This window comes from Dermochelys coriacea, chromosome 3, assembly GCF_009764565.3.
Source record: "Dermochelys coriacea isolate rDerCor1 chromosome 3, rDerCor1.pri.v4, whole genome shotgun sequence".
Classification (NCBI taxonomy): domain Eukaryota; kingdom Metazoa; phylum Chordata; order Testudines; family Dermochelyidae; genus Dermochelys; species Dermochelys coriacea.
In genome coordinates, this window is record NC_050070.1 from 109154882 (window position 1) to 109182181 (window position 27300).

The 27300-nt window shown below is 40.6% G+C and overlaps 1 protein-coding gene across 1 annotated transcript; it reads right to left on the reverse strand.

Annotated features, from left to right (window-relative positions):
* Positions 1-274: 274 nt before the first annotated feature.
* Positions 275-27300, reverse strand: NMBR (neuromedin B receptor). The gene is made up of 3 exons (XM_038396432.2): positions 26134-27300; positions 9951-10299; positions 275-5830 (listed from the first exon to the last, which is right to left on the reverse strand). The coding sequence occupies exons 1-3, from the start codon at positions 26559-26561 to the stop codon at positions 5429-5431; spliced, it is 1179 nt and encodes a 392-aa protein (XP_038252360.1). The 5' UTR covers positions 26562-27300; the 3' UTR covers positions 275-5428.

Sequence of the window (27300 nt, forward strand, 5' to 3'; positions counted from 1 at the left end):
CAATGCTTTTCTCAAGCATTCAAAACAATACTGTTGAAAGTAACCACCTCAAATCTCTAGTGAGCAAGAAAAAAAAAAAAACAATCCTTCTGAAACAGAAAAGAACTGTTTCCAATATAGAAATAAAGGGGTTGGATAGATATCCTGTAATAAGTATTTCAACATTAACCTCAGATATTATCCGATGACAATTTCATGCAAAACAGAGGCACTCTTACGTTTTTCCTCTTTCTTTCCCGTGTGGTTTAGAAGAGAGTACTCCATACACAGCATTCTGTAATGGTCATTTTAATTATTACAACAGGAAGCCACATGGAAATAGCACTACACACATAATTATACATGGTTATAATGCTTATTGAAGCACAGGAATAGAAACAATCAAAATACTTTTGTGCGGTACATCTTGCCATAGCAAAAGACGTAGCAAAGCTCGAGGAGAGTCAGATAACTCTCTATGGTTACATAGAGAGCATGGCCAAGGAGAACCTGCTAGTTTACTCAAGTCAAGCTTTGAGCACTACGTCTGAGAAATACAAGCTGAAGATCTGCTTTTCTTCTGTCAATAAGGAGCTGCATGTTGTAGGGTGACCAAATGTCCTGATTTTATAGGGACAGTCCCGATTTTTGGGTCTTTCTTATATAGGCTCCTATTACCCCCTACCCTCTGTCCCGATTTTTCACAATTGCTGACTGGTCACCCTAGCGTGTTGTCCCAGTGTGACTTTTCTGCACACGACTGAAACCGCAAGGCTGTAGCTTGGTATTTTACCAGAAAGAAAGGCTCATGCCACACAAAGCAATTTAAAGCAGTTACATGGAAAAGAATACAAGTCAAATGTAAGTGTCAAATAATCTATTATAAAGCAGGCTGTTCCTTTGCAGTAGGACAATGGTGTCATTAAGTAATCTCTGCACCAGAAAAGTGCTGCTATGGATTAATAAGTGATACACTCTAATGGTCTGCAAAATGCTATGCTGTACAGTGAGACTGTCTAGCTTAGATGAGAAACAGGGAGGCTAAATAGGTGCACTAGTAAAGCTGAGAGATGACCGAAGGCAGTGATGGGCACTAGAGATAGAAAAGAGGGGCCTGAAAGTTAAAATGAAGTGTTCATCTTTTGAGATGGTAGAGTGAAATAGTAGGGGCAGGCAGAGATGAGACTAATGGAAGAAGCCAGCGGTAGCGTTGGTATTTGGGAGACATTAGGATAAAGTTATAAGAGGATGTGAGGTCACCCAGAGATGGAGGATATAGGGAGACAAGGAGAGGACTCAGGAGAGGGAACATTAACAGAAAACAGGAGAGGGGAGTGGAATGAGCTACAATGGGAGAAAGAAGACCTGCAGTTGAGGAGATAGGAGGAGAGAGAATAAAGAATTTGGAGTTCTGTCTGTGAAGATGAATGTTCTTTACAGAATAAAGAAGGAGACAGTTCTGTCATACATTCCTACTGGGTCAGAATTCCTCTGGCTCAGTCATTCCAGTAGTCTGTATATGGCCTAATACATACCTCCCAAGGAGCTATTGTAGACACCTGGGACAGGCAGTCATCCCCAGTGCTACCACTGAATCACAATTTTGCTTAACCTCGTGAGTTTATCAGTTTGAATCAGGGTATAATTGTCCCTATCTCAGAGGGGTGTTGAGTTTCAACTAACCTTTGTAATGATACTTGGACTGAAGGTACTGCAGAAAAATAATTTCTCTCTTTTTTCCTCTCTTTCTACTTGGATACCCAGTGCCCTTTTACCCATTCCAATGCATCTCTTAATACAATTATTTTATATATAAACTCCAGATGTGAAATCCTGTCCCCACTGAAGTCAATGGCGAAGTCCCATTGACTTAAAGGAGCCAGGATTTCACTTTAGGTTTCTAATCATACTGCTGCCTACTTTCTCCTAGGTGAATCCTCTCTCTCTCTCTCTCTCTAGCACAGGGGCCCCTGTGGGGGCAATAGGGATACAATTTGTCCCCTCATTCCTTCATAGTGGTAAGTATGCACTCCAATATATTGGCCCTGCTCTTAGAGAGCAGAGCACTTAGGTATTGAAATCAATGGGACTACTCATGTGATTAGCTACACATGTCCTGAAGTCTTTAGGACCAGGATCTAAATCACCATGTTATTTAATACAATAATCTGATAACTAAAAGAGAAGTAGTGTTACATTTCTCTGGATAGCTGAACAGAAGCTTGTTTCTTCAGTCCTCATGAAAGCAATTTTCTTCTTCTTGCTGTAGAGGCATGCTAAATATCAAGTGTTCAGCCCAAAAGGGACAGTTAAAACAGGGACATATTTCTCTTTGTTCATTGCTCTGTAGACCTTAGTTTTAATTAACATCAGTTTGTTATTTTCATTATTGCACACTAAAGAGTTGGGTTATAATGCTTTTAGACAAATAGCTTAATCTAATAAGACATTTGTACTACCTTTCATTCTAAGAGATTTAAGAGAGATTTGAAAATGATCAATTGCAGGGTTATATTAAAAATATCTCAAATGGTTTTAAAAGTGGAGGGAACTACTTTTGTGCCTTGATGATCAGAGACTGGAAAAGAGAATTGTAGTTTGATGCTTTAACTGGTTCTACAGATGCACAAATAGCTAGTACTTAATAGTAGCACAACCGTAAATAGAGCTTGAAGGAACTGTAACATAGAGACATTGGTTCCTTTGAAATTATAAGCTATCCTAAATATGCAGACTTGATTTAGATTGTGTTATTTTATTGATTCATTAAGCGTAAGATGGCCTACTTCTACAGACCTCTGTATGTGCAGACTGAAGTCAATACAGCTCCATTAGGGATTCAGAGCCAGATTCGTCCTTGTACAGTGTAGGCAACAGCACAGGGATAGAAGAAAAGGGACTCATGTCTCCCCTGTTCCAAGGGCCGCATCTGATGTGGCCTTGGCCCAGGCTACAGAATCCCTGAAGGTTGAGCTAATATATGTCCTTGTTGCAGTGGTCAGGATGCAGATCTTCCCTAACCATGTCTCCTCCCAGCATCTACTGTCCCTCATTCCTGGCTGGCTCTGCACTATCTTACACCTACCCTGTAGTCCTGGGACAGGGCGACGATTCACTGCTGCAGTGCCTCCTGCTGGTTGACCAGGGAATTAGCTCTTTTCAGCCAGGATCGCCCTCTGCCAATCAGTGTCTTGCCTGCCGCTGGCCCCATGCCCCTCCCAGACCCTGGTGCCCTTCTAGATTAGGGTTCTTCCCCCTGGCAGTACCCCCTCAATCTGGATCTTTCCTCCCCAGGGGAACCCCCAATCCCTCCCTTGCCTCAGTGGCTACTGTCAGTCATCATCTAGCCCCCACTCCCTGGGGCAGACTGCAGTCTGTACCACTCATCAGCAGCAAGGGGAATCAGACTAGCTGCCTTTGTCTAGGTCTGGGCTGCTCCTCTGCAGCCTTAGTACCCTTTTGTGGGCCTTTATCTCAGCCTGCAGCCTGGGGATCTTCTAGGCTGGAGCTCCCCAGCTCCCTCTGCCCTTGCACAGCACAGCGTACCTCAGTTTCCCAGGCAGCCAGGTCCTCTTCTCTCCATGTAGCTAGAGAGAGTCTCTCTCTCAGCTCCTGGCTAACAGCCCTCTTACAGGGCCAGCTGTGGCCTGATTGGGGCATGGCCCCACCTGTGGCTACTTCCCCCAATCAGCCTAGCCTTCTTCTTGCTACAGCCCTTTCTTAGGGCTGTTTTAAGCCCTTCGAGGCATGGCGGGGTGACCACCCTGCCACCAGCCCCTTTACACAGGGTGGTACCAGGGCAAGAGGAGGTCTTACCATTTCTCTTTTGCAAGGTAGAATCAATTACCATTCATCATCCTTGCAATCCCAGCCCTACAGCTAAATGCATACTTTGACACTTTCCCCTTGAAAGCAGTAGTATTGTAATTCTCCACACCATAGCATAATCCTTTAGAGATTAAACTGTGGTCCTGAGAGGCTTTGTGGCTGGTCCACTGAGCACTGGCTGGTCACATGCTACTGTTCATTTTCTGCTGTTAATTGCACTAAAACAAGTTTAAGAATCCCTGCTTGAGGGATTTAGGGTAAAGTCTCCAAGAGTGCATCAGTGACTTAGGTCCCCACTGACTTCAAGCGAGAGTGAGGCTTCTATGTATCTAAGACACTTTTGAAAATAGGATTTGGCTACTACCTCTCTTAGGGATCTTTGAAAACATTACCCTTAATCTTGCCGTACTGCATATTCAACATTTCCATTGAAGTTTATAGTAGTTTTAAGTCAACAAGGGCACTTGGTAGTAGGAAATTAGGAGTGAAATATAATAAGCAATAGACACAGTAGAAACCACTGAATACATCCACACTGCAATTAAACACCTGTGGCTGGCCCATGTCAGCTGACTCGGGCTGGAGCCTGAGCTCTGGGATCCCATGACAGGGGAAGGTCCCAGAGCTATAATCTAGCCTGAGGCCTAACATCACACTGCAACTGTATAGCCCCACAGTCCAAGTCAGCTGACACAGGCCAGTGGCAGGTGTTTAATTGCAAGGTAGCCATACCCAGTGGGGCTGCAGACTTTATAAAACCTTAGAATTTTATTTTGAAATTTTGGTTTCTGAGAAACTTTTGAGTTTCACCAAATGCTTTTTACCCTGATATAGCTAACTAATTTTCAAAGGAACTGTCATTTTCCAAATTCTAACTAAATGGAATCCTGTACTATGCAAGTGACAAAGATTCTGGGTGCCTTGTAATTCTTTCACTGCTTCTAGAACTATAACAGAGAATGAAATTTTAAAAATGCAGCCTCCCAGAACTCATGGTCTGCCAGAGCCAAACAGAACTTGGACTTCAAAAACCAAATTTGTATTTGGCATAAATTGCTGTAGGTCCATTCAAGTGAATAGAACTATGCAGATTTACACAACTGCAGATCCAGCCTTCACAACATTTTAATTACTCTTCTGAATCTAGAACCTATGGCTTTGGAAAAAACCACCTCTCCCAGCCCTAATGAACAGAGTGTGTGCATCATTTTTAGTTGTATTCCTCATACACTCTATTAGAACAGGACAAGAGCAATTAGCAATATTAGTCATAAAAAGTCACCTACCATAAATTGTTCAGCTAAGTGAATCAATATTCTTTTTTAAATAACATCAGATCAGCTACACCACTATTAACAACGTACCTTTGTTGTCTGGCATGTTAAATGTACAGAATTGTGTCCCTTAACAGTCTTAGAAACACTCATTCTTCTCTTCTCACTCAGTAATATCGTTCATTTCTGTGTGAAAGTAATTAGAAGTTAGATATGCAATGGTCCCAAACTGAAAGACTTGGATCAATCTTCTGTTTCCAGGTCTAGTGAAAGCACCTTAAGCTATTGACGTGGCTGTGAAATAAAAGCTCAGAATTATTCCTAGGTAAAGTGCTGCACTGATGAAATCATAATGACATTTCCTGTTTTAGGTTGTGCCCATTCAGTAGAGTCAAGGTGGTCACAGTGTTCTTGACATTACTTTTCAGAGAAGTCATTCGTATGGCAGAGGAGCTGAGCAGATAACTGGTGGATCTCTCTTGATGAGATTTCCTTCTACAGCAAAGCTGACTGTTGAAATGTCGCCTAAAGCTCTCACTCAGAAAATACAGTGCAAATGGGTTGACGCAGGAGTTGCAGAAACTCAGTACTCGGGCCACTAAGGTAATGATCATATGACCTAGTGATGGGTCAATCTCACTGTAATTAAAGGACCGGTACATGTACAATACATGGTTAGGGAACCAGCAGATGGCAAAAAAGCCAACAAAGACCAGAACAATTTTTGCCAGACGCTTTCGAGTTTCCATCTAAAATGATAAATCAACAGAACCCAAATTAACAACACAAATAGAACTAATCCACTTAATTAAAACATGTAACATTTCACTTAACATTAACTCTAACAATGAATTCAGATAAGATCAGTAAAATTACTCCCTTTAAGGGCTAAATTACTTTTGCTATCTCATTTGCTTTCATTTCTCATGTACAGTTCACTTTCATTAACCACTCCTTAGCTGCTTGCAGCTACACTAGATAAACAGGCCTTTATATATGGGTTTGTTAAATAGATAAGTACACCAAGATGGACTCATATTCCAAGTATATATTGGCTTTCAGCCACCACAGTAAGCTGTAGAATAGATTCCTTTAGAACATATCTCAACCCTTGGCTAATTTGAAAAAAAAATTGAAATTTGGAGACATTATTAGTCTGATGCATGGAGTTTTAGCTAGGCAATGGCACTTACATCCCATTATTTCCCTCTGGGGGTGAAATGCCACAGCTTGTACCATTCTCTTAGCAAATCCCCAGAACAGGTGCTCTTAGCACTCAGTGGCAGACTGAGTTAAAGAGTCTGGTAAAGCATCCAAAGTGAGACTAGAGAAGCAGTTCCCAATTGCATTGCTGTAGAATAGTGGGAGTTGCAGGCCACCTGTTCCTCCAAAGCCATTTACAGAGCTAAATGTGGGGGAATACGGCCTACACACTGGTCCTCACAAAAAACAAGATGGAGGGAACAGGCCAGATGGTCAACCCCTGAAGACAGTGAAGGTAGAAAGCCACTGTGTGTTCCCTCCACTGTAGGAAGAGCCAGGGCCTGCTGGGGGGAGGAGGGCTTATGCGGAGGATTCCTGCTTTCTGGCTCTATTTTTTACTAGAAAAGCTCAAATGAATTTGGGGGTATTGGAGAGTTGCAAAACCCTGTGAACTAAACCAGTAAGTATAGTTCACCAATATCCATCCAAACCCAAACCAGTAGGTTTCACACAGCCATAGAGAGCATGCTGTTTTCTATCTCTGCAAAGTTTGTGCCATGAAGGGCACACACTCTAAGTCTATGAATCTCTTCCTGCTTCTACTGGGCCTGATTTTCCATTGCCTTTCACCTTGTGCAACCATGTATACTTGTGCAAAGTGAGTTGGAAATTGGCTATAAATACTACCATTCTGATAGAGTAGGATTTTACACCCATTTTGCACTCTCCATTAGCAGCTGTAAATTGCAAAGCTAGCGGAAAATATGAGATATGCATGTTCCCCGACTGTACTCTTTCTTAGAGAAACTCTGGTTGGCAGCAGGAATCTGAATCCTTTACCATTTGTCAAGTGATATGTACATAGGTCAGGCTGTCCTCCCCCTTTTAATCTAATAGATAAACTCAACAAATAAGCAAAGCAAAAATGTGTTTTGTTTTTTAAAGAATCTCTGGCAGTTTCAGAAATGTGATGTAAATTAGCTTTACTTTCCATGAGGTCAGACAAATGGCTCTTTATATTTCACAGAATAAGAAAATGGTCCATGCAGTGCTGGTAAGTATGTGTTTTTAAAAGGAAACAGACTAGAATAGAAACAAAATGTTGAGTACAGAGGACACCAGGAATTTTTTTCATTATTCTGTTAAACATATTTTTAGATGGTAAATAGTTTCTCTTCTCAGGGGGTGAAAATGTAACAGTCTAAAATGTGGTAGCAAATACCCTACCTAATTCTTTTAATCAGCATTGGTCTTTTAGTAAGCAATCTAAGCTGTCTGTAAAGTGGATGTAGAATTTTGAAAAAAGAAAAGGAGTACTTGTGGCACCTTAGAGACTAACAAATTTATTAGAGCATAAGCTTTCGTGAGCTACAGCTCACTTCATCGGATGCATCCGATGAAGTGAGCTGTAGCTCACGAAAGCTTATGCTCTAATAAATTTGTTAGTCTCTAAGGTGCCACAAGTACTCCTTTTCTTTTTGCGAATACAGACTAACACGGCTGCTACTCTGAAACCTGTAGAATTGAGACAGTTTCCCTCAGAAAGATTTACTTTGTTGAACAGTAAAACTTGTGTCATTTACATTGATGAGTAGGCTGCTGATATGGCTTGTTGATATGTCACATTGATTTGAGCTGGCTGTTAAAATGCTCTGTCTCAAAGATTTGTAGCATATTATAATATAGAGGATGCCAAGAAGGATGGTACTACTAAATATGGATTGTGGAGATATTCAATTACAGACCTGAGAGTGGCTATCCTTCAACAAAAAAACTTCAAAAACAGACTCCAATGAGAGACTGCTGAATTGAAATTAATTTGCAAACTGGATACAATTAATTTAGGCTTGAATAGAGACTGGGAGTGGTTGGGTCATTACACAAAGTAAAACTATTTCCCCATGTTATTTCTCCCCCCCCACCAAGCCCCCCACTGTTCCTCAGACATTCTTGTTAACTGCTGGAAATGGTCCACCTTGATTATCACACTAAAAGGTTTTCCTCCTTCCCCGCCCCCCCCTTCCTGCTGGTAACAGCTCATCTTAAGTGATCACTCTCCTTACAGTGTGTATGATAAAACCCATTGTTTCATATTCTTTGTGTGTGTGTGTATATAAATCTTCCCACTGTATTTTCCACCAAATGCATCCGATGAAGTGAGCTGTAGCTCACAAAAGCTTATGCTCAAATAAATTTGTTAGTCTCTAAAGTGCCACAAGTACTCCTTTTCTTTTTGCGAATACAGACTAACACAGCTGCTACTCTGAAATCGGTAGATTCAGCATTTCTATTCAGAGGAATGCCTCCAAATCTGACTGCTTATCCAAGTCACTTTGTTCTAGAAACAAGAAGAAATCCTTACATGGATTTTCAGCACTTTGTGATTTCAGCTAGACTAGAAGTCCTACAAGGACTGCCTTTTCTGTTGTATTTCAATACCTAGTTTCCAGTCACAAGGTTTTTTTACATCTTTGATGAATCTGGCCCTTTATAGTTTGTTTCCACAGATTACTCTGTAATGCACTGGATTTCTTTCAGGAAGAGATGAGTATATAGAGGTCAGAAAACTACAACTGGTTGCCCCAGCAAATGCTGTTTCTTAACAAATACAAAAGTGATTGCTAAATCAACAACACATACAAATACTCAAGTCACCAATACCATACATTAGTATAAATAGTAATTAATGTCATCAGTTGAATCATTTCTGTTTCTTACTACAAGACTAGGACAGAAAAGAAATAAACACACTCTTCAGCTTTTTTTTCTTTGTATTTCTTATGTAATAGAGTAAAAATACTCATTCCAAACTAGTCTTAGAACTGTTGTAAAATAAGATTTAAAACAGGGAGATTTTTGAGATAATGGGCCTATGCCTATGAGAATTTTAATACAATCCTGGGCCAATACTATGTATTGTGACAAAGTTCCTCCTCTACCTTGGTGGGTCTTGCACTTATTGGCGGATTTGCTCACCTTGGAGCTTCACAGCAGCCCTCAGTTTGGCCGTTTTCCATGAACCCACAGTCCAGGCCAACTGCTCCTGTGTCTGACCAGGAGTTGGGAGGTTTGGGGGAACCCAGGCCCGCCCTCTACTCCAGGTTCCAGCCCATGGCCCTGTTGAATGGAGCTATCTAGAGTGCCTCCTGGAACAGCTGTGCGACAGCTACAGCTCCCTGGGCTACTTCCCCATGGCCTCTTCTAAACACCTTCTTTTTCCTCACCATAGGACCTTCCTCCTGGTGTCTCATAATGCTTGTACTCCTCAGTCCTCCAACAGTCCTCATTCTCACTCCTAGCACCTCTTGTTCTGAGCTCCTTACACCCACACCACAAACTGAAGTGAGCTCCTTTTTAAACCTAGCTGCCCTGATTAGCCTGCTTTAATTGATTCTAGCAGCTTCTTGATTGGCTACAGGTGTTCTAATCAGCCTGTCTGTCTTAATTGTCTCCAGAAGGTTCCTGATTGTTCTGGAACCTTCCCTGTTACCTTACCCAGGGAAAAGGGACCTACTTAACCTGGGGCTAATATATCTGCCTTCTATTACTCTCCTGTAGCCATCCAGCCTGACCCTGTCACAGCATGTTACAGCTTTTGTGCTTTTATTTTAAAATGTGTACAGCAGACAAATCTTTCACCATACAAGTGCACTACAAATAGCTTACCTGTCTTTTAGAATGCTCACTATATTCTCCAGGGATATTGTGTGCACTCTTAATTAAAGTCTTAGCAATATGATAGTAGTAGATACTAATGATGGTGAGAGGGATAAGGAAATATACTAAGAATATCAGCACAGAGTGGATCTTTGGGTGCATGTCATCTGTCTGGGGATACGGTATGCATGCCCTGAAACTGACATTATCTGTGCCATTGATGTGGGCCACTTCAGAGAAAACTGCTTCAGGAACTGCTAACATCATGGAGATTATCCAGATGGCAAAAGCTTTAAAACACGTCCACAGAACTGCATTTGATGTTTGGATGTCCATGGGATTTACAATTGCTTTGTACCTGGAGAGGGGCAAAAATAATTAGTTAATAATAATAATAAACATTCTATGTCTGATGCATAAAGGCAATACAAGCCTTTGATTAAAGTAACGTAACACTTGAATTTTTCTGATGTGATGTGTCATAGATGTACATATAATCTATTTTACTACAGTATACTGTATTTATTAATGTATATTAAATATAATATTTAATCATTACATTTTTTCTCTGAAAACCACGTGTTGTATCAAGAAATTCAATTCTCTCTCTCTCTTTCATGACAGGACATTGAATTATTACAGCTGCAGCCACACCACCTGGGACTGTGGTCTTGTCAGCTCTCATCAGTTAAGTAGTGTTAGGCGTGAACCAGACACTACCAGAAATTGATGTTGGTGATTCAGTGGATGGTACCCTTTCACCTGAGCTATCACTGAGTCAGTGTGAGAGGGTACTGTGCTGTTGGTGGTGTCCTCTTTAAGCTGAGACATAAAACAAAGTTACTGATCACTTGTAGTAACAAAGAACCCCTGGCTTCTCTTCTGAAGAATAAGGGTGGTTAGGCTGGCAAATTTAATCAATGTGTCCTGTCTACTTAAATTCCCCAGGCATTTTCAAAGGGACACATTATTCTTCACTCCCTGTCCTAGGGCCCAATCCTGTGAGGTGCAGAGCACCCTGCCCTCCAACTCAAGTTAGTGGGAGTGGAACTCAGCACCTGCGAGGAGGCATTCAGCATATTGAAGAATCTGGCCCATTGTTTATGCCTATGAAAAGACATGGAATAGGAAATGGTAAGTAACAGACTACAGATGAAATCAAACATAAATGATGTATTACAACATTAATGAAAAGCAATTACGCAGCTTCTCTATTTGTACAATATCGGCACAGATGTAGATAATAGGACAATCTGAAATCTATGAGCTGCTAGATTTCTATAAACAAATATGATAAATTTGGCTAGGTTTTATTAACATTTGAAAGTAAATCTAAGTAAGGAATGTTATGTATTTAAATTACCAAGGAAACCCATGTTCCCATTAACCTCTTTGATGAACCCAGCCCATTGTACATTGCCAGTTAGGTCATGTAGTTATTATAAATGAGTTTTCAGTTTTAATTAGAAGTCTTCCCTAAAAGTCTATATTCCTCCCTTTTCTAACATTAACACCAATGGCAAGGGTGCCTCATTGTAGGAAATATTTTTATAATAAATTTTCTTTCTCTGGAGCTTGGGCATTCTGCTTATAAATACATTCACATGCTCACTTGAAGCTCCAACTGTGAATATCTGAACCTGCCTAGTGGGTATGTTACAGAGCTTCTTATTGTTGGCATGGAAGAAACTCCCTCTGTCGTCCTCCCCCCAACCCCCTCCCCTGACACACAACTAAATATCTTAGTGTTGGAATGAAAGAGTATCCTCTTCCTAAAGCATTTTTGTTGGAGGCACATGGTCTCAAATCCTAATATTGATTACATCATCTGTGAAGATTATTTTAAAGAAACAGATATAATTGCCGCTTCAAGAGAGAAAAAGCCACTCAGGTGCTAGATACTATCATCTTCCATTGCACCTAATACTATGGGAAAGGAAAGAGCTTTCTTGTGATTTGTTGCTTTTAAATAATAAAATACCATGAATCAGGAAAATAATTTACTATAAATATTCATTTTATGAATGAAACAGCAAAGTACCATTCTCAACAGCTGTACTTCTGTGACTGCACTAATGTCATTCAAGGGACTGACACCTAGGGCCTCTAAAGTATTTAGGCACTTAAATACCTTTGAGGACCTGGGGCTGGCTGAGCTCCCTCTGCTTGCGCTGTTTTCAGTGTTGTATTCTTTCCTTCCTGCTTACAGAATATGTGTGCATGGGAAGACATATAAAAGTTCAGATATTATCAAAATACGACTCTGGGTACCGAAAATAAATCTGAGTGCTAAAAAATGTTTCACTTCCTTCTGACTATTTTCCTTCTCCTCCCCCAACAACTTCATCATTCTCACTGAAGTTGATTGGGGAAAATATTTTTTAAAACAATGAACCAAATTCAGTGTTTGGATGTGCATATAGGGCTCATGAATCCAAGTGCAAAATTTAGCCCGGTGCTCAGTCCTTTTCCAGTGCTATGAAAGTATGGGAAATTATCAAAAAGTGTCTTCATGAAATGATTGAAATTTGGAAGGGTCACCATGTATTAATGCCATATTTCCTCTATGAATCCTCATGGAGAAGTTTAGAGAAAAGAGACAGCAACTGAATGAGGTCTTTATGGACTTGGAGATGGTTTATGATCAGGTACCACAAGAATTAGTTTGGCAGACTTTGTGACAGAAAGATGTGCTGGAAGGATATGTCCTTCTTATCTAGGATATGTATGATGGAGTGACTACCACAGTCAAAACAAAACATGGCTACAACTGAGAAATTCCAGTAAATGTTGGCCTGCGCCAGGGTCAGCGTTGAGACCTTTTTTGTTTTTGTTGTCTTGGATGTGGTAAGTGAGAATATACAAAGGGAGTCACCTTGGAATATGCTGTTTGCTGATGACTTTGTGATCTATGCAGAAGACTGTGAGATCCTGCAACCAACTTTCAACAGTGGCAACACAGTTTACAGTGAATGTTGGTAAGACTGAGGCTGTGACAATTGATGGAGGGGACCTGCCATAAAGGATATTACAAGCAAAGAGCTTAAAGTGAAATAATTTAAATACCTAGGATCAATGGTTGCTGACAATGGTACCTTCCTGAGCGATGCCTGGGATCACACCAAAGCTGCTTGGTGCAAATGGTGGGAGATGCCCCCAGTTTTTTGTGATAAAAAGATACCAACAAAGTTAAAAGCTAGAGTGTATAAAACTGCAATTCAACCCATCTTAATGTATGGAACAGAGACTTGGCCAGCAACAAGAAAAGAAATCGGTATGCTTTTCCCCATGGAAATAAAGATGTTGAGATGGTCAGTTCCATGATAAGAAAAGGAGTACTTGTGGCACCTTAGAGACTAACAAATTTATTAGAGCATAAGCTTTCGTGAGCTACAGCTCACTTCATCGGATGCATTTGGTGGAAAAAACAGAGTAGAGATTTATATACACACACACAGAGAACATGAAACAATGGGTTTATCATACACACTGTAAGGAGAGTGATCACTTAAGATAAGCCATCACCAACAGCAGGGGGGGGAAGGAGGAAAACCTTTCATGGTGACAAGCAGGTAGGCTAATTCCAGCGGTTAACAAGAATATCAGAGGAACAGTGGGGGGTGGGGTGGGAGGGAGAAATACCATGGGGAAATAGTTTTACTTTGTGTAATGACTCATCCATTCCCAGTCTCTATTCAAGCCTAAGTTAATTGTATCCAGTTTGCAAATTAATTCCAATTCAGCAGTCTCTCGTTGGAGTCTGTTTTTTAAGCTTTTTTGTTGAAGTATAGCCACTCTTAGGTCTGTGATCGAGTGACCAGAGAGATTGAAGTGTTCTCCAACTGGTTTTTGAATGTTATAATTCTTGACGTCTGATTTGTGTCCATTCATTCTTTTACGTAGAGACTGTCCAGTTTGGCCAATGTACATGGCAGAGGGGCATTGCTGGCACATGATGGCATATATCACATTGGTAGATGCGCAGGTGAAGGAGCCTCTGATAGTGTGGCTGATGTGATTAGGCCCTATGATGGTATCCCCTGAATAGATATGTGGACAGAGTTGGCAACGGGCTTTGTTGCAAGGATAGGTTCCTGGGTTAGTGGTTCTGTTGTGTGGTGTGTGGTTGCTGGTGAGTATTTGCTTCAGATTGGGGGGCTGTCTGTAAGCAAGGAATTAATTTGCAAACTGGATACAATTAACTTAGGCTTGAATAGAGACTGGGAATGGATGAGTCATTACACAAAGTAAAACTATTTCCCCATGGTATTTCTCCCTCCCACCCCACCCCCCACTGTTCCTCTGATATTCTTGTTAACTGCTGGAATTAGCCTACCTGCTTGTCACCATGAAAGGTTTTCCTCCTTCCCCCCCCTGCTGTTGGTGATGGCTTATCTTAAGTGATCACTCTCCTTACAGTGTGTATGATAAACCCATTGTTTCATGTTCTCTGTGTGTGTGTATATAAATCTCTACTCTGTTTTTTCCACCAAATGCATCCGATGAAGTGAGCTGTAGCTCACGAAAGCTTATGCTCTAATAAATTTGTTAGTCTCTAAGGTGCCACAAGTACTCCTTTTCTTTTTGAGAATACAGACTAACACGGCTGCTACTCTGAAACCAGTTCCATGATAGAAAATGAAATGAGGTTGTGAGAGGCCTAATGGAGGATGCCCCAACTGAAGACAAGTTGAGGGAGGTGAAGCTACGTTGGTATGGACATGTCCAGTGGAGACCTCAGAGTTATGTTAGTAGGATGGCCTTTGCAAAGATTATGGATGGAAGATGATCAAGGAGGTGGACAAAGACTCAGAACGTGGACTGGATATCAGCAGAACTTAGAACAATTTTCATGACAGCCAGGAGTATAATCGTGAGTTTTGGAAGAAGGCTTTAAAAGTTGCCAAACTGGAATAGGGAAGTAGCAAGAAAAAAGAAAAAGAAGTCTCTAGTCCTTACAGCTATACCACCACTACAGGCATCAGACTCCCTGTGCTACTCTGCACTGTACTGAGTCCACTTCCTGCCACACACACTGTACCCTGAAATGAAGCACGTCTAAATGCCTTTTGGGTATAGCTTCAGCAGCTGAACTAGGTTTTTCTCTTACAAAGCCATCAGAGCCACCACTTTCAGGCAGCTTGTCAGCCATCAGGTAAAGCAGGTTTCAAGGTAAGAGCCACAGTGACAAAACAGAAAAATCCCTTTTGCTTTTTTGCAAACTTGGGGTGTTTCTTTCCTTGTCTGTTTGCCACCAATGAGATCTGTTTCATGGGCCTGCAGCACTAACAAGCAGCCTTGTCCAAAACATGCCAGATTTTCTCAGTACTTCTAACACTGAGATGACTCATTTGCTTAAGCCCTGATCCTGCACCTTTGAAGTCAGGGGGTGTTTTACTGTGCAGGATTAGGGCCTTAAAACTACACCATGTAATCTGCATGGAAATCAATTGAAACGAGGACCAACAAAGTAGTCAAAGGCGGGTGATCCTCACATCAGGAAGATCTAGTCCAATCTTTGAGCAGGTGATTGGACTAGATGACCTCCTGAGGTCTCTTCCAACCCTAATATTCTATGATTCTATGATCAGAAACCTCCATTTCAGGGTTATGTTCTAGAGACAAGCTCCATCCACACAAACTGTTCGACAGCAGTCTGAGAAGTGTAATGAAAACCATTTGTCTGTACCTTACAAAAGAAAATCCCTTCCATTTCTTCACAAAGAACCATAATTAATATTGTCAAGGAATATGGAACTACAGGGATTTCCTTTACTTTTATTAACAATGCTATTGACCATATAAATAAACTCCTGTAGTAATGCCAAACAATTAAGTGCAATGTCCTGTGTAAATGAGATGTACATGCTCTCACCCCTTACATATACACAGTGCTAACACACCACATTCTCAGCACGTGTAAATAAGCATGACTTCATTTGTTGTTTGCAGTTGTGTTGTAGCCATGTTGGTTCCAGGATTTTAGATACAGTGTGTGAGGTAATATCTTTTATTGGACCAACTTCTGTTGGTAAAAGACAAGCTTGGAAGATATCACCTCACCCCCCCTTGTCTTCATAATTTCATTGACATCACTAGGGCTATGCCTCTTTATACCAGCTGAGGATCTGGCCCAAATTGAGGTGTTATTAACGGATTTCTTTCTATAAAAGCAAGCACCGATATTTCCCTGCAGTTATAGAGACAGCTGGATCCACCAGTTATGAAAAGAGTGAATGTTTTTTTCAATTTGAAGGTGTTTGTAAAAACATAGATGACGCAAAAGTTATATCTGATTACATTGCATTATTGCTGTTTTTGAAACAGATTGAAACACAGATTGTGTTTATCTGAGAATTTCAGAGATGTTAATGGTGCCAACTATTGACTCAAAAAGAAAAGGTGTTGATCACTGAGATGTAATTTAAAGCTGATTATTGAAATTGTCATATTACTGTGATTTGTATTGGACTATGTTTTAAGGCTATTGGGGAAGTTTTTTTGGTACAACTGACAGCCACATAGATTCCATTTTAAGATAACAGGGCCAGTGCTTAGCCTACAGGTAATCTCCCAAAATGTCATCTGCCATGCTCATCTCTCTACTGGCATTTTACTTTGAGTGTGATTATGTATAGGTTTGAAATATAAGAAGACATTATTTAGCTTGACAATATAAATGGTCATCAGGAGTCTAAATACAGAATTAAGGTGTAACTCAGCACTTTTTATGAAGAGTCAGTGTCCAGTAGTAGATCATGCAGAGAAATTTTAGACCGGGAGGGTGAAAAGTAAACCCTCTAAAGCAAATCCTGCTTTTTTTTACATGAGCAGTTGCATTGACTTAATGAGTCTATTAGCCTGAGTAAGATGAGCAGAATTTGACTATTCAGTACAGGAGAAAATGAGCTTATTCATATGTTCTAGTGTCCTGGGAAATTCTTTCAGGACACCTGAAATGCCTCAGTTTTTCATAGAATCAGTCCATCCATTTGGTGCTGTTTGTTTTTTAACAAATATAAAATGCTTGTTCAAGACATATCCCTTTGCTGAGTAGAACTGCCTCAGCATTTACCAGTGGAATGATCATTCAATGTGATGACAAGCATTAGGAGTGAAAAGAAGTTGAATGGGTGAGTGGAGACATGATTAAAACTGTTCATATGCTCAAAGTGAATGTCAGTGACATGTGTTCACTGTTTCATGATAAGTTTCTGTGGAAACAAAATCTGCCATGCCAAAAAAATTGGTCCTGTTGACCCAGGAACTGGCAGCAGCAATAGCCTAGCATGACACTTTTAAAAAGAAAATGAAAGCTTATGCTCAAATAAATGTTAGTCTCTAAGGTGCCACAAGTCCTCCTTTTTTGTGTGTGTGTGTGTGTGGATACAGACTAACATGGCTGATACTCTGAAACTTTTAAAAAAGATACTCTTGCCTTTGGTATGATGATTTCTCCACCCTAAAAGGTGTCACCATAAAAAATTCCCCATTTTTGATTTTGAAAGTATGATCACCTTGCAAGTAGGAAGTACAATTATATCCTACTCAAACCCCTCTCCCCCATCTATATCTGAAGTTTCACAGGAAGATGGGAATATTTCTCTGCCTTTTCTTTTTCTCTTGCCTCTTCCTCCACCTCTTATCTAAAATAAACCTACTGTACTTCTTACAGGCTAACAAAAGCCTCCCAGCAGGAGGCCAGCTCGCAGATCCATGAAGAGCCATAGCCTCTTACTGCCACTGGCCTGAATCCATTTACCTGGTATTGCACAGCCTTTCACTGACTGATAAAAGACATCTTTATCTATTTGCTCAAGCCTTTGTTCCTAAAGAGGGTGATGATGAAAGAATCAATGGAGTATTTTCAAATATTCTCTATTGTAATGATATTTAAGCGTATACATGCATCCAAAAATTCACTGATGGGCACCTTTTATACAACTTAATGTGCCATAACAGATTCAGTTCAATATGGAATCTGGTCAGAAAGGCTAGCAGTGACTGCGAAAACAGCAAAAACGAAGGGCCTGATTCCTCATACCATGACATCCATTTTACACCCTGTCTAGTCTAGTAATAGACTAGATGATCAGGCTATAAAACTTATTGGCTCCTATGAGTCTTGTATCCTGGAGGTTTGAATGGGCCAGGCATTTGAAGGGAGTGAAGCATTTTGGGTTTTATTCCTCTCCCTCTTGCCCTCATTATGGGCCTGATCCAAAGCCTATTGAAGTCAAGGTCCTTAGTGAACTAATGATTTCCAAAAACTTCCCAGTACATCGAAACAGGTTGGTTTCAGAAAACGGGGAAAGTGAAACAACTTCACTATAGTCAGTTTATAATAACGTTCCCACTAATACATAATGTATATAAACATTATTTCAAGGTGTGTATATGTACCCACCTCAATATAATATACTGTATGGCCATTGCTACTGCCAAACCTTAGGCAGTGGGTCAAGAAGCACACTATTGCTCTGCACATGCCTGAATAAAGAAAATCAATTTTCATCTCCTAAAGGTACGACTACCAGAGGAAAAGGTCGATAAAGGATATTAGTTGCCCAGAAGCATAAATATCTGGAGGCAGAAGCCTATGGTGTAAAAATCTGTTCAATTACAGTTTACCCTTATAAAACTATTACTGTCATAAAACCATTCCCCATGTTTCCTTTCTAAATTCAGTGATGGGCGGAATAATTAAAGAGCAGCTACAGGATAACATGTCCCCCTGATTTTCAGAAATGTTATGGCCAATACTCAGGCAGCGTAAATGAGTACAGCTCTGTTGACGTCAGAGTCGTGTCCATTTACTGCAGCTGAGGATCTGGCCTTACATTTTAAAATCCTGAATAAAAGGAAACTGTTGCCTCATCCACCTTTTCAGCTGTTCCCTACCAGTTGCCTTATTCTCCCCTTTTTGGCATATCTGATTACATTTCATTTGCATCTTCTGCAGAAGCAACACAGAGACATCCACTAGATTTTTGTGTATTTGTTTATTGTACCTAATAAAAGGATCAAAGACACAAAAGTGTATTTAACAAAAATAAAGAAGGTATGGAGAGAAAGCAAAAATACACAATTAAAGAGCTCAATGTGTAAACAAAGTATTGAAAAATAAAACAAAAGGTAGAATATTCATGTGGAAAAAACAATGGATAATACAAAAGGAACAACACACACACAAAATAGGAAATAGACAGATGAGGCAAAATGAAAAATGATGCACAAAAAAATTAAACCCCCAAAACCATAAAGCCTGAAAGAACGGATGTTTCTATAACAAAACACACATTAGAAATATTCTGTTCCTGATGCCTCATTGCTTCAGGTTGCAGAATTGCAACATAAGTATACATTTTGGGTGTGAAATATATAAAAATCAATTACTCTGTGTGTGTGTGTGATTTATATATATATTATTTATAGAATAAATATGGAAGATACTTAGCTCTTATATTTATATATAAAAGAGCTAAGTATATTCACTATTTATTCTATTAATACATCTCATCTCAGTATGGTCAGTAAGGAATCTTTCTCTCCTGGATAGCATTGCCCAAAGAGCTACATGGACTAGGTTTCCTTTCTCACCTTACTTTGGAGCACTGATAGAGGCAGAGTACTGATCTTGATAGTATGATCCAATGCAGTAAATCCCATGTTCTTAACCTAGAGGAAATGGATATTTGCTAAGAAGGGTTTCTCGGCATGCTAGAGAAGCTCATTCAGTACATGGTCTTGAGGGACATGTTGAACAAAATTGGTTGAGAAAGAAAGAGTAGAATCAGCAAAGAGAAGTTGTATCTGATCTGAATTGCATTATTTGTACTTGCAAATGTTTCAGGTTAGGTGATTTCTCAGTCTGTTCCAAAGATCAATTTTCATACTGATCTTTTTCCTTGAATAATTCTCCTGTACATTCAGTAAAGCTGTGTGAAATGGTTAAAACTCAGAAACAAACTGGAGGATTTGGGGCTTTTCATACTGTAAGTAGGTGACATTCTGATCCTCACCTGAAGAGAGAAGATACATACAATGCATATAATACAAAATGCCCCTTTTATGGGGTTTGCCTTTATTGTTAACTTACATAACAACACCAAAACATAAAACTAAACTTAAGCTATCTCCCAACAGAACCACCTCTGGCCTGGACCCAAGTTCTCTGTGTCTCATCCCTGGTTTACACTACGAGTTTAGGTCGAATTTAGCAGTAGTCAGTAAACTGCACTAGCAAGCTTTTAAATGTCCAAATGCACATTCTACCACCATTCTGCACTTGCTCAGCCTATAGTTGAACTGCTCCTTACTACTGTTCAAGGTGTCTGTGTATGGCTTCATGAGCCAGGGCATTAAGGGGTAGGCTGGGTCCTCAAGGATAACTATAGGCATTTCAACATCCCCAAGGGTAATTTTCTGGTCTGGGAAGTAGTTCCTTTCTGCAGCTGTTCAAACAGACCAGAGTTCCTGAAGATGCGAGCATCATGCACCTTTTCTGGCCATCCCATATTGATGTCGGTGAAATGTCCCTTGTGATCCACCAGTGCTTGCAGCACCATTGAAAAGTACCCCTTGCAGTTTACGTACTGGCTGCCAAGCTGGTCTGGTCCCAAGATAGGGATATGCGTTCGGTCTATTGCCCCATCACAATTAGGGAACCCCATTGCAGCAAAGCCATCCACTATGACCTGCATATTCGCCAGAGTCAGTACCCTTGATACCAGCAGCTCAGTGATTTCATTGGCTACTTGGATCACAGCAGCCCCCACAGTAGATTTACCCACTCCAAATGATTCCTGACTGACTGGTAGCTGTCTGGCATTGCAAGCTTCTAGAGGGCTATCACCACTCACTTCTCAACTGTGAGGGCTGCTCTTATCTTGGTATTCTTGCACTTCAGGGCAGGGGAAAGCAAGTCACAGTTATTTTCTGATCTGGGAAGAAAGTCCCTTCCTGCAGCTTTTGAAACAGACCAGCTTCCTGAAGATGCGAGCGTCATGTACCTTTCCTGGCCATCCCACGTTGATGTTGGTGAAACATCCCTGGTGATCCACCAGTGCTTGCAGCACCATTGAAAAGTACCCCTTGCGGTTTATGTACTCACTGGCTTGGTGCACTGGTGCCAAGATAGGGATATGGGTTCCATCTATAGCCCCACCACATTTAGGGAATCCCATTGCAGCAAAGCCATCCGCTATGACCTGCACATTTCCCAGGGTCACTACCCTTGATATCAGCAGATTTTTTATTGTGTTGGCTACTTGCATCACAGCAGCCCCCACAGTAGATTTGCCCACTCCAAATTGATTCCCAACTGACCGGTAGCTGTCTGGCGTTGCAAGCTTCCACAGGGCTATTACCACTCGCTTCTCAACTGTGAGGGCTGCTCTCATCTTGGTATTATTGCACCCCAGGGCAGAGGAAAGCAAGTCACAAAGTTCCATGAAAGTGCCCTTACGCATGCAAAAGTTTCACAACCACTGGGAATCATCCCAGACCTGCAACACTATGCGGTCCCACCAGTCTGTGCTTGTGTCCCAGGCCCAGAATCGGTGTTCCACCACATGAACCTGCCCCATTACCACCATGATGTCCAAATTGCCAGGGCTTTGAGAGAACTCTGTGTCCATGTCCTCATCACTATTGTGATCATGCTGTCGTCGCCTCCTCGCCTGCTTTTTCAGGTTCTGCACATACTGCAGGATAATGCGCAAGGTGTTTACAATGCTCACAACAGCAGTGGTGAGCTGAGCAGGCTCCACACTGCCGTGGTATGGCATCTGCAGGAGAGCAGAGTTGCAGTGGAAGCGGTAGATGACAACGGATGCCACGAGAATAGATATTTATACAGAACTATGAGAGGACCTGCGAGCTAGATTCATGGCACCAGGAGATCAGGAGAGCAGAGTTGCAGTGGAAGCAGTGGATGATGATGGTTAGCAGCACCGTCTACTGACAGCAGTATGGCGTCTGCATGGAAAAAAGGCGTGAAACGATTGTCTGTCATTGCTTTCACGGAGGGAGGGGCGACTGATGACATGTAACCAAAACCACCCGTGACAATGTTTTTTCCCCATCAGGCATTGGGAGCTCAACCCAGAATTTCAATAGGCAGCGGAGACTGCAGGAACTGTGTAAGGAGGTGGGGATGGCAGATACAGCACTCGGTATCTGATTGACTACACCTGTTGGATGGTTTAAATTTCTTCAAACCCCTCCATCACCCACTCAGTGTGTCAATGGAATTTAGCACAAAAAAAGTGTAGAAAATAATTACTTTTTGCCTCCGGTCCATGTTTTAAAGAGAGACAGACTTGTTTAGGAGAATGTGGACACCTCTGAACACAGACTTCTAGTCAAGATAAATCTTTTACTATTAGTTTCCTACTTATAGGATAAAGTCCATAAGACAATACTACTTGTAATGATGTTGCTCTGCAAATGCTGACACTGTGACATGACATTACTCATGAAAATACCACTTTCTGTGGCCTATGTCTCATAAAACGACCTCATAGTTCGGTGTGTATGCAAATATTTAAGGATACAAACCCAATAGCTGCTATGGGATATTTTGCACCATTGCTGAAAGACCTCATCCTATTATTTTAACTGGGTATTTGCCAATGTAAGAAATAATAGAGGTATAAAGTGACTCAACAAGCATTTTATTTTCTATTATAAAGTCAGAAATCAGCACTGAACTCACATATTTTTAAGGTTGTATAGAACTGTAGTTGTCTTTCTCTCCATTTCTACATCTACTTTTGCATAGTTCCAAGAAATGCTACTTGAAGCCATAGAAGATTAAAAGTAATATTGTATTGAATAGCTGAGCTATTCAAATCTCAATAATGATGTAAGGTGCTGATCCAGCAAAGCACAAAAGCAGGTTCTTAACTATAAGCATGTACTTAAATGCTTTTGGATTGGGGCCAAAATGATGATAGGGCTTTGCTATTAAAATGTAGGAGTTAAAATGCTGGCTCTAGTGTAGTCAATGACAAATCTCTTATTAACTTCAGGGGAGCCTGAATTTCAATCATGACCATTACTCAATTATCCTAAAAGCTATCTAATTAGTGCTTTCTTTTGGTCATGCTTTTAAACAAGAAGAAAAAGTCACTCTGTTTGTATGGTGATAGGACCCGATTTATGCTTGATCTAATTCCATTGATTTCAGTGGAGTTACACAAGGGCTGCATTTGACCCTCTGCACTTTAAGTATTTGTTAAAAGGAAAAATAAATTTAGAGAAAACAGAATTATAGCAGAATTATATTTGATCACAATATTAGAAAAATGTGACCATGCAAAAAAGTATGAACTATAAACAGTAGCCCATGGTATTGCTAAAAGAAGCTGAAAATGTTAGGCTGAATCTTTAGCTGGTGTAAATCAGCATAGCTCCATTTACACTTCCTGAAAATCTGGTCCATTATCCTTAACTCAGCAGAATCCCACTTGTTTCACTTCTAGACACATTGAAACTTGTTTTCTAGGCATTTTGCTGATATAATTGTTTCTAATCCTCACACAGTATAATTTCTACAGGAAGTTTACATGGAGAAAGATCATTCTACAAGGGACAAGATACAAGGTACACATTTGTTTCACTAAAAGGAAGAGGTCACCAGTTTTCTAAAGAAAATATTTATCTGTAACTGAAAGGTCAAATGAAATACAAAGCACAGTTAGAATAGCTGTATATGGAATGAGTACCATTGTAATAGCCAAACAAGGACATTAAAATATAATTGACCCACATCCACAACAAGTCTCAACACTCAAATATCGTACTGTTCAGTCCATGGTGACTTATGAAGTCAACCCTTGTAATATTTTATTTTCAGAAATCACCATTACTGTAACACATGTCACTTGATGTAGGGAATTTCCAAACTTATGATTACTATTAATTACACTATGGGAATATTTAAACCTTTCCTTTTTGCACCTTATTCCAGTTTCTCCCAACTCCTTTTATACAATCCAAATAGTAAATATAGGCATACTTTTAAAAAAACTGAATGTTTTATATATCTTATTTTGTATGTTTAACCCCACTGAAGTTTAAAGGGACAAATTCAATCCCTTTTTCCTCCTAAAGCTAAAAAAAGATAAGTTCACAAATCTCTCCTTAGGTCAGTCTGAGTATTTTCTGTTGATTCTCATGTCAATGATAGACCAGAAAAACTTTTAGTTACAATGTAGTAAAAAAGTACAAGTATGAAAAGAGTATGTTTACTGTGCACCAAACTAACCATGTAGTAAACTACAGTGGGACCCCTGTAACTTCTTTGGAGATTAGTCCAGCATTTCTTCAACATGAATGCCTTCCATTTAGTTCGATGGGAGCTTAAGGTCTACAAAAGTGCAGGATAGGGCTGAAAGAATCCTCTCCAACTCCCATTAAGTCAAGACTCTCATTGACTTTAATGAAAGTTGGACTGTGTCCAAAAGTAATAATGACTCAGTCAACTGAAATCAATGGAAGTTTTTGCTGAGTGAAAACTGATGGATTGAGATTGGTAATTATTTACCAAGTGAATAAATCACCAGTAAATGAAAAGATAATCTACAGAAGAAAAGAAGAAATACAGCTGTCAAATAATATGTTTGGCTTTATCAGGGAAATCACTCACATTTCTACTACACATAATACAATACAACCCTCTAAAATGTTAAAGGAACCACCTGTAATAAAAATATTTTACGCAGTCAAGACAGTGCGTGTATTGCTGTTTTCTAGGATGTCAACACTAAAATATATGCAGTCATCATGACTTCAGTAGTATTATTACTTTCATGCATCTTTATTAATATAACGAGATGCAAAACTATATGTATAATAATACTGAATTTATGATGACTCAGAAGTTATATCTCAAAAGTAAAATAAATGAAACTTGAACCACTATACCACCTCCTCCATATTTCACTGGTGATTTGACAAATCTCTGATTTGAAAATACATTCCTTCCATATCATATAAAATATCACAATAGCACTTTTTAAAATGAAAGTATATTTTGCATGTCCACTTTCATATACAAGGCAGTTTGAGGTAAATTCCAGAACTGATGAAATTAGAGTGTTACATACTCCTTTAAGGATCTTTCATAAGTTGTAGTCAAAGATACAAAACATTAATATAGATTGAATGCTTTATACGAAAGTAATAATATAGGGCCTGATTCAAAGCCCACTAAATTAATCTGACTTTGAGGGGCTCTTAGATGAAATTAGACTCTTTTGCAAACTGGCCGAAAAACTGGGGAAAAAATTATTTTATACCCTGAAGGAAAAAGTTAAAACAAAAACAAAACAAAAAACAACAACAAAAAACTTGTGCTAAAGCTAAAGATACATTTTCCAACACAAATTTTATCACTGTTATACACTTGAAAGCCAGTCATACGTGCACATGCTCAGATAAAACTCCCACAGAAGTCAGTGAGAACTTTGCCTGAAAGAGTTCAAGAACTTTCATCATTGACGAAAGTGTTCAAAACAGGAAAGAAAAAAAGATTATAATAATTTAAAGGATGCAGTCAGTCATTTTGCAATACTTTTGTCATTTAGGACCTGAGCCTGCAAGCCCTTCCTTATTCAAGCAAATACTACACGTGGGAACAGTCCCAGTGAAGTAACAGGACTACTCACATGAATAATCACTACCACTGTGAGTAAGAGTTGTCAGACTAGGACATGAGGGATGGTGGAAAGAGAAAGTGTATTTTTCTTTATCTGCTATTCCTCTAGAAAAGTTTGAAAATGTTAATGGAGCTGATCTGGTAGCCTTGAATTCCTTGAATGGTTCTATTTAAATCATTTAGCAGAAAGAGATGCAGGAATAAGCCCTTTCCTCTTTATGTGTTGGTTATTGGGGGAAAGGAGGATGGAATTTGATTGTTGTTTTTATGTATTTTTGGAATGGAGATGAAATGGGTATAACTGTTTTGGGCAACAAAATCAAGGTATATAATTCAAGGACATGTCAAAACAACATTTTGGTGCATCAGCATTTCCATGGTACCAGAATAGTTCTGGTACTAATATCTGGCAGCTAGTTGCTCCTGTAGAGCAGAAATTTCTCTCTCTCTCTCTCACTCACTCACACACACACACACACACACCATCCCTGTAGAGAATGATGATCTCTAGGCGTATTGTCATCTTACCTGTCTGCACTCAGGGCGGTGAGAGTGAAGACGGACACGCCCACCGAGGTGAGCTGGATGGCAGGGATGAGTTTGCAGCCCACCTTTCCGAACATCCATTCTTCGAAGAGGTAGCGGGAGGCATCCACCGGCATGCAGGTCACCAGCAGCAAGAGGTCTCCGGCGGCCAGGCTGGAGATGAAGATATTGGGCACGCTTCTCATAGCGCTGTTGGAGATGAAGATCTTCACCAGGGTGATGTTGCCTAGCAAGCCCACAGTGATGATGAGCAGGTAAAGCGAAGGGATCACACAGCGGACGATAAACACCGCCGTGCCCCGGGAAGAGGGCAGGAGGTCTGTTTCCAGCAGCACCCCTGGCACCAAAGCATTGCTGACATTTCCTCCTGGGGGCTGCACGGTGAGGTTGAGGGAGAGCTCCCCAGCCATCCTCCCAGCTCCGGAGATACCAACTGCAATGGGAAAGAGCAAAAGGATTTGTCTCTGAGTCAGCAAAGAAAATCTTGTTCTTTCTTTCTTCCAAGTTTTCTCCCACCAAAAACGCAAAGGAGGGATTGTCTGCGGACAAATACTGAAGAGTTAAAAGAGAGAGATCTTCAGTTGTGTCATTTCTCTACCCAAAGCCACTTCTTCGGGGTCAGAACAGTCTCTTGCACATTGGGAAGGTGAGGGGAACTAAACGAGATCCAGAACGCAGCTTTCTGTTCTCCTTAATCATCATCTTCAGGATGCTTCTGTTCTGAAGGGGGCATCCCGAAGTCCTTTCTCACAGCTGGTCAGATGGGAATAGTGATGGGACTCGCATAACTTCTAGCCGGGTCTTCACTGCTCTGGCAAGAGAAAGAGTACAGCCCCCCAGCGTCTATGGAACTGTACAGCTCCTTCCACAGGCTTTGATGATCCCCAGCCTCTTCCCGTGCTGTGTTTCAGCCCCTTTCTGGCAGAGCCCAGCTGATGGACTGGAGGCAGGCTGGGTCTTCTACTGCCTCAGTCCTTCCATTTTTACATACGCCCAGCTCCGCCTTGCTGGGAGGAGCCGCCAAACCCATTGGGTTGAATGCGTGAAGTTTGGTCCGTTGTGGTTGTGGAAGGGAGGAGCGCTTCATCTCGAGATGAAGGAACGTTTGGTTCGGACACCAGTAGAAGAGGCGATAGTGAGCACGCTCCA

What these genes read in the sequence shown, in the direction of transcription:
- NMBR (XM_038396432.2), bottom strand. Translation starts at nt 26,561, where the DNA reads ATGGCTGGGGAGCTCTCCCTCAACCTCACCGTGCAGCCCCCAGGAGGA. An exon ending in ACCGCCCTGAGTGCAGACAG is followed by an intron (nt 10,300 to 26,133) that starts GTAAGATGACAA and finishes GCCCCTCTCCAG; the next exon opens with GTACAAAGCAATTGTAAATC. An exon ending in GTGAGCATTCTAAAAGACAG is followed by an intron (nt 5,831 to 9,950) that starts GTAAGCTATTTG and finishes TTATCATTTTAG; the next exon opens with ATGGAAACTCGAAAGCGTCT.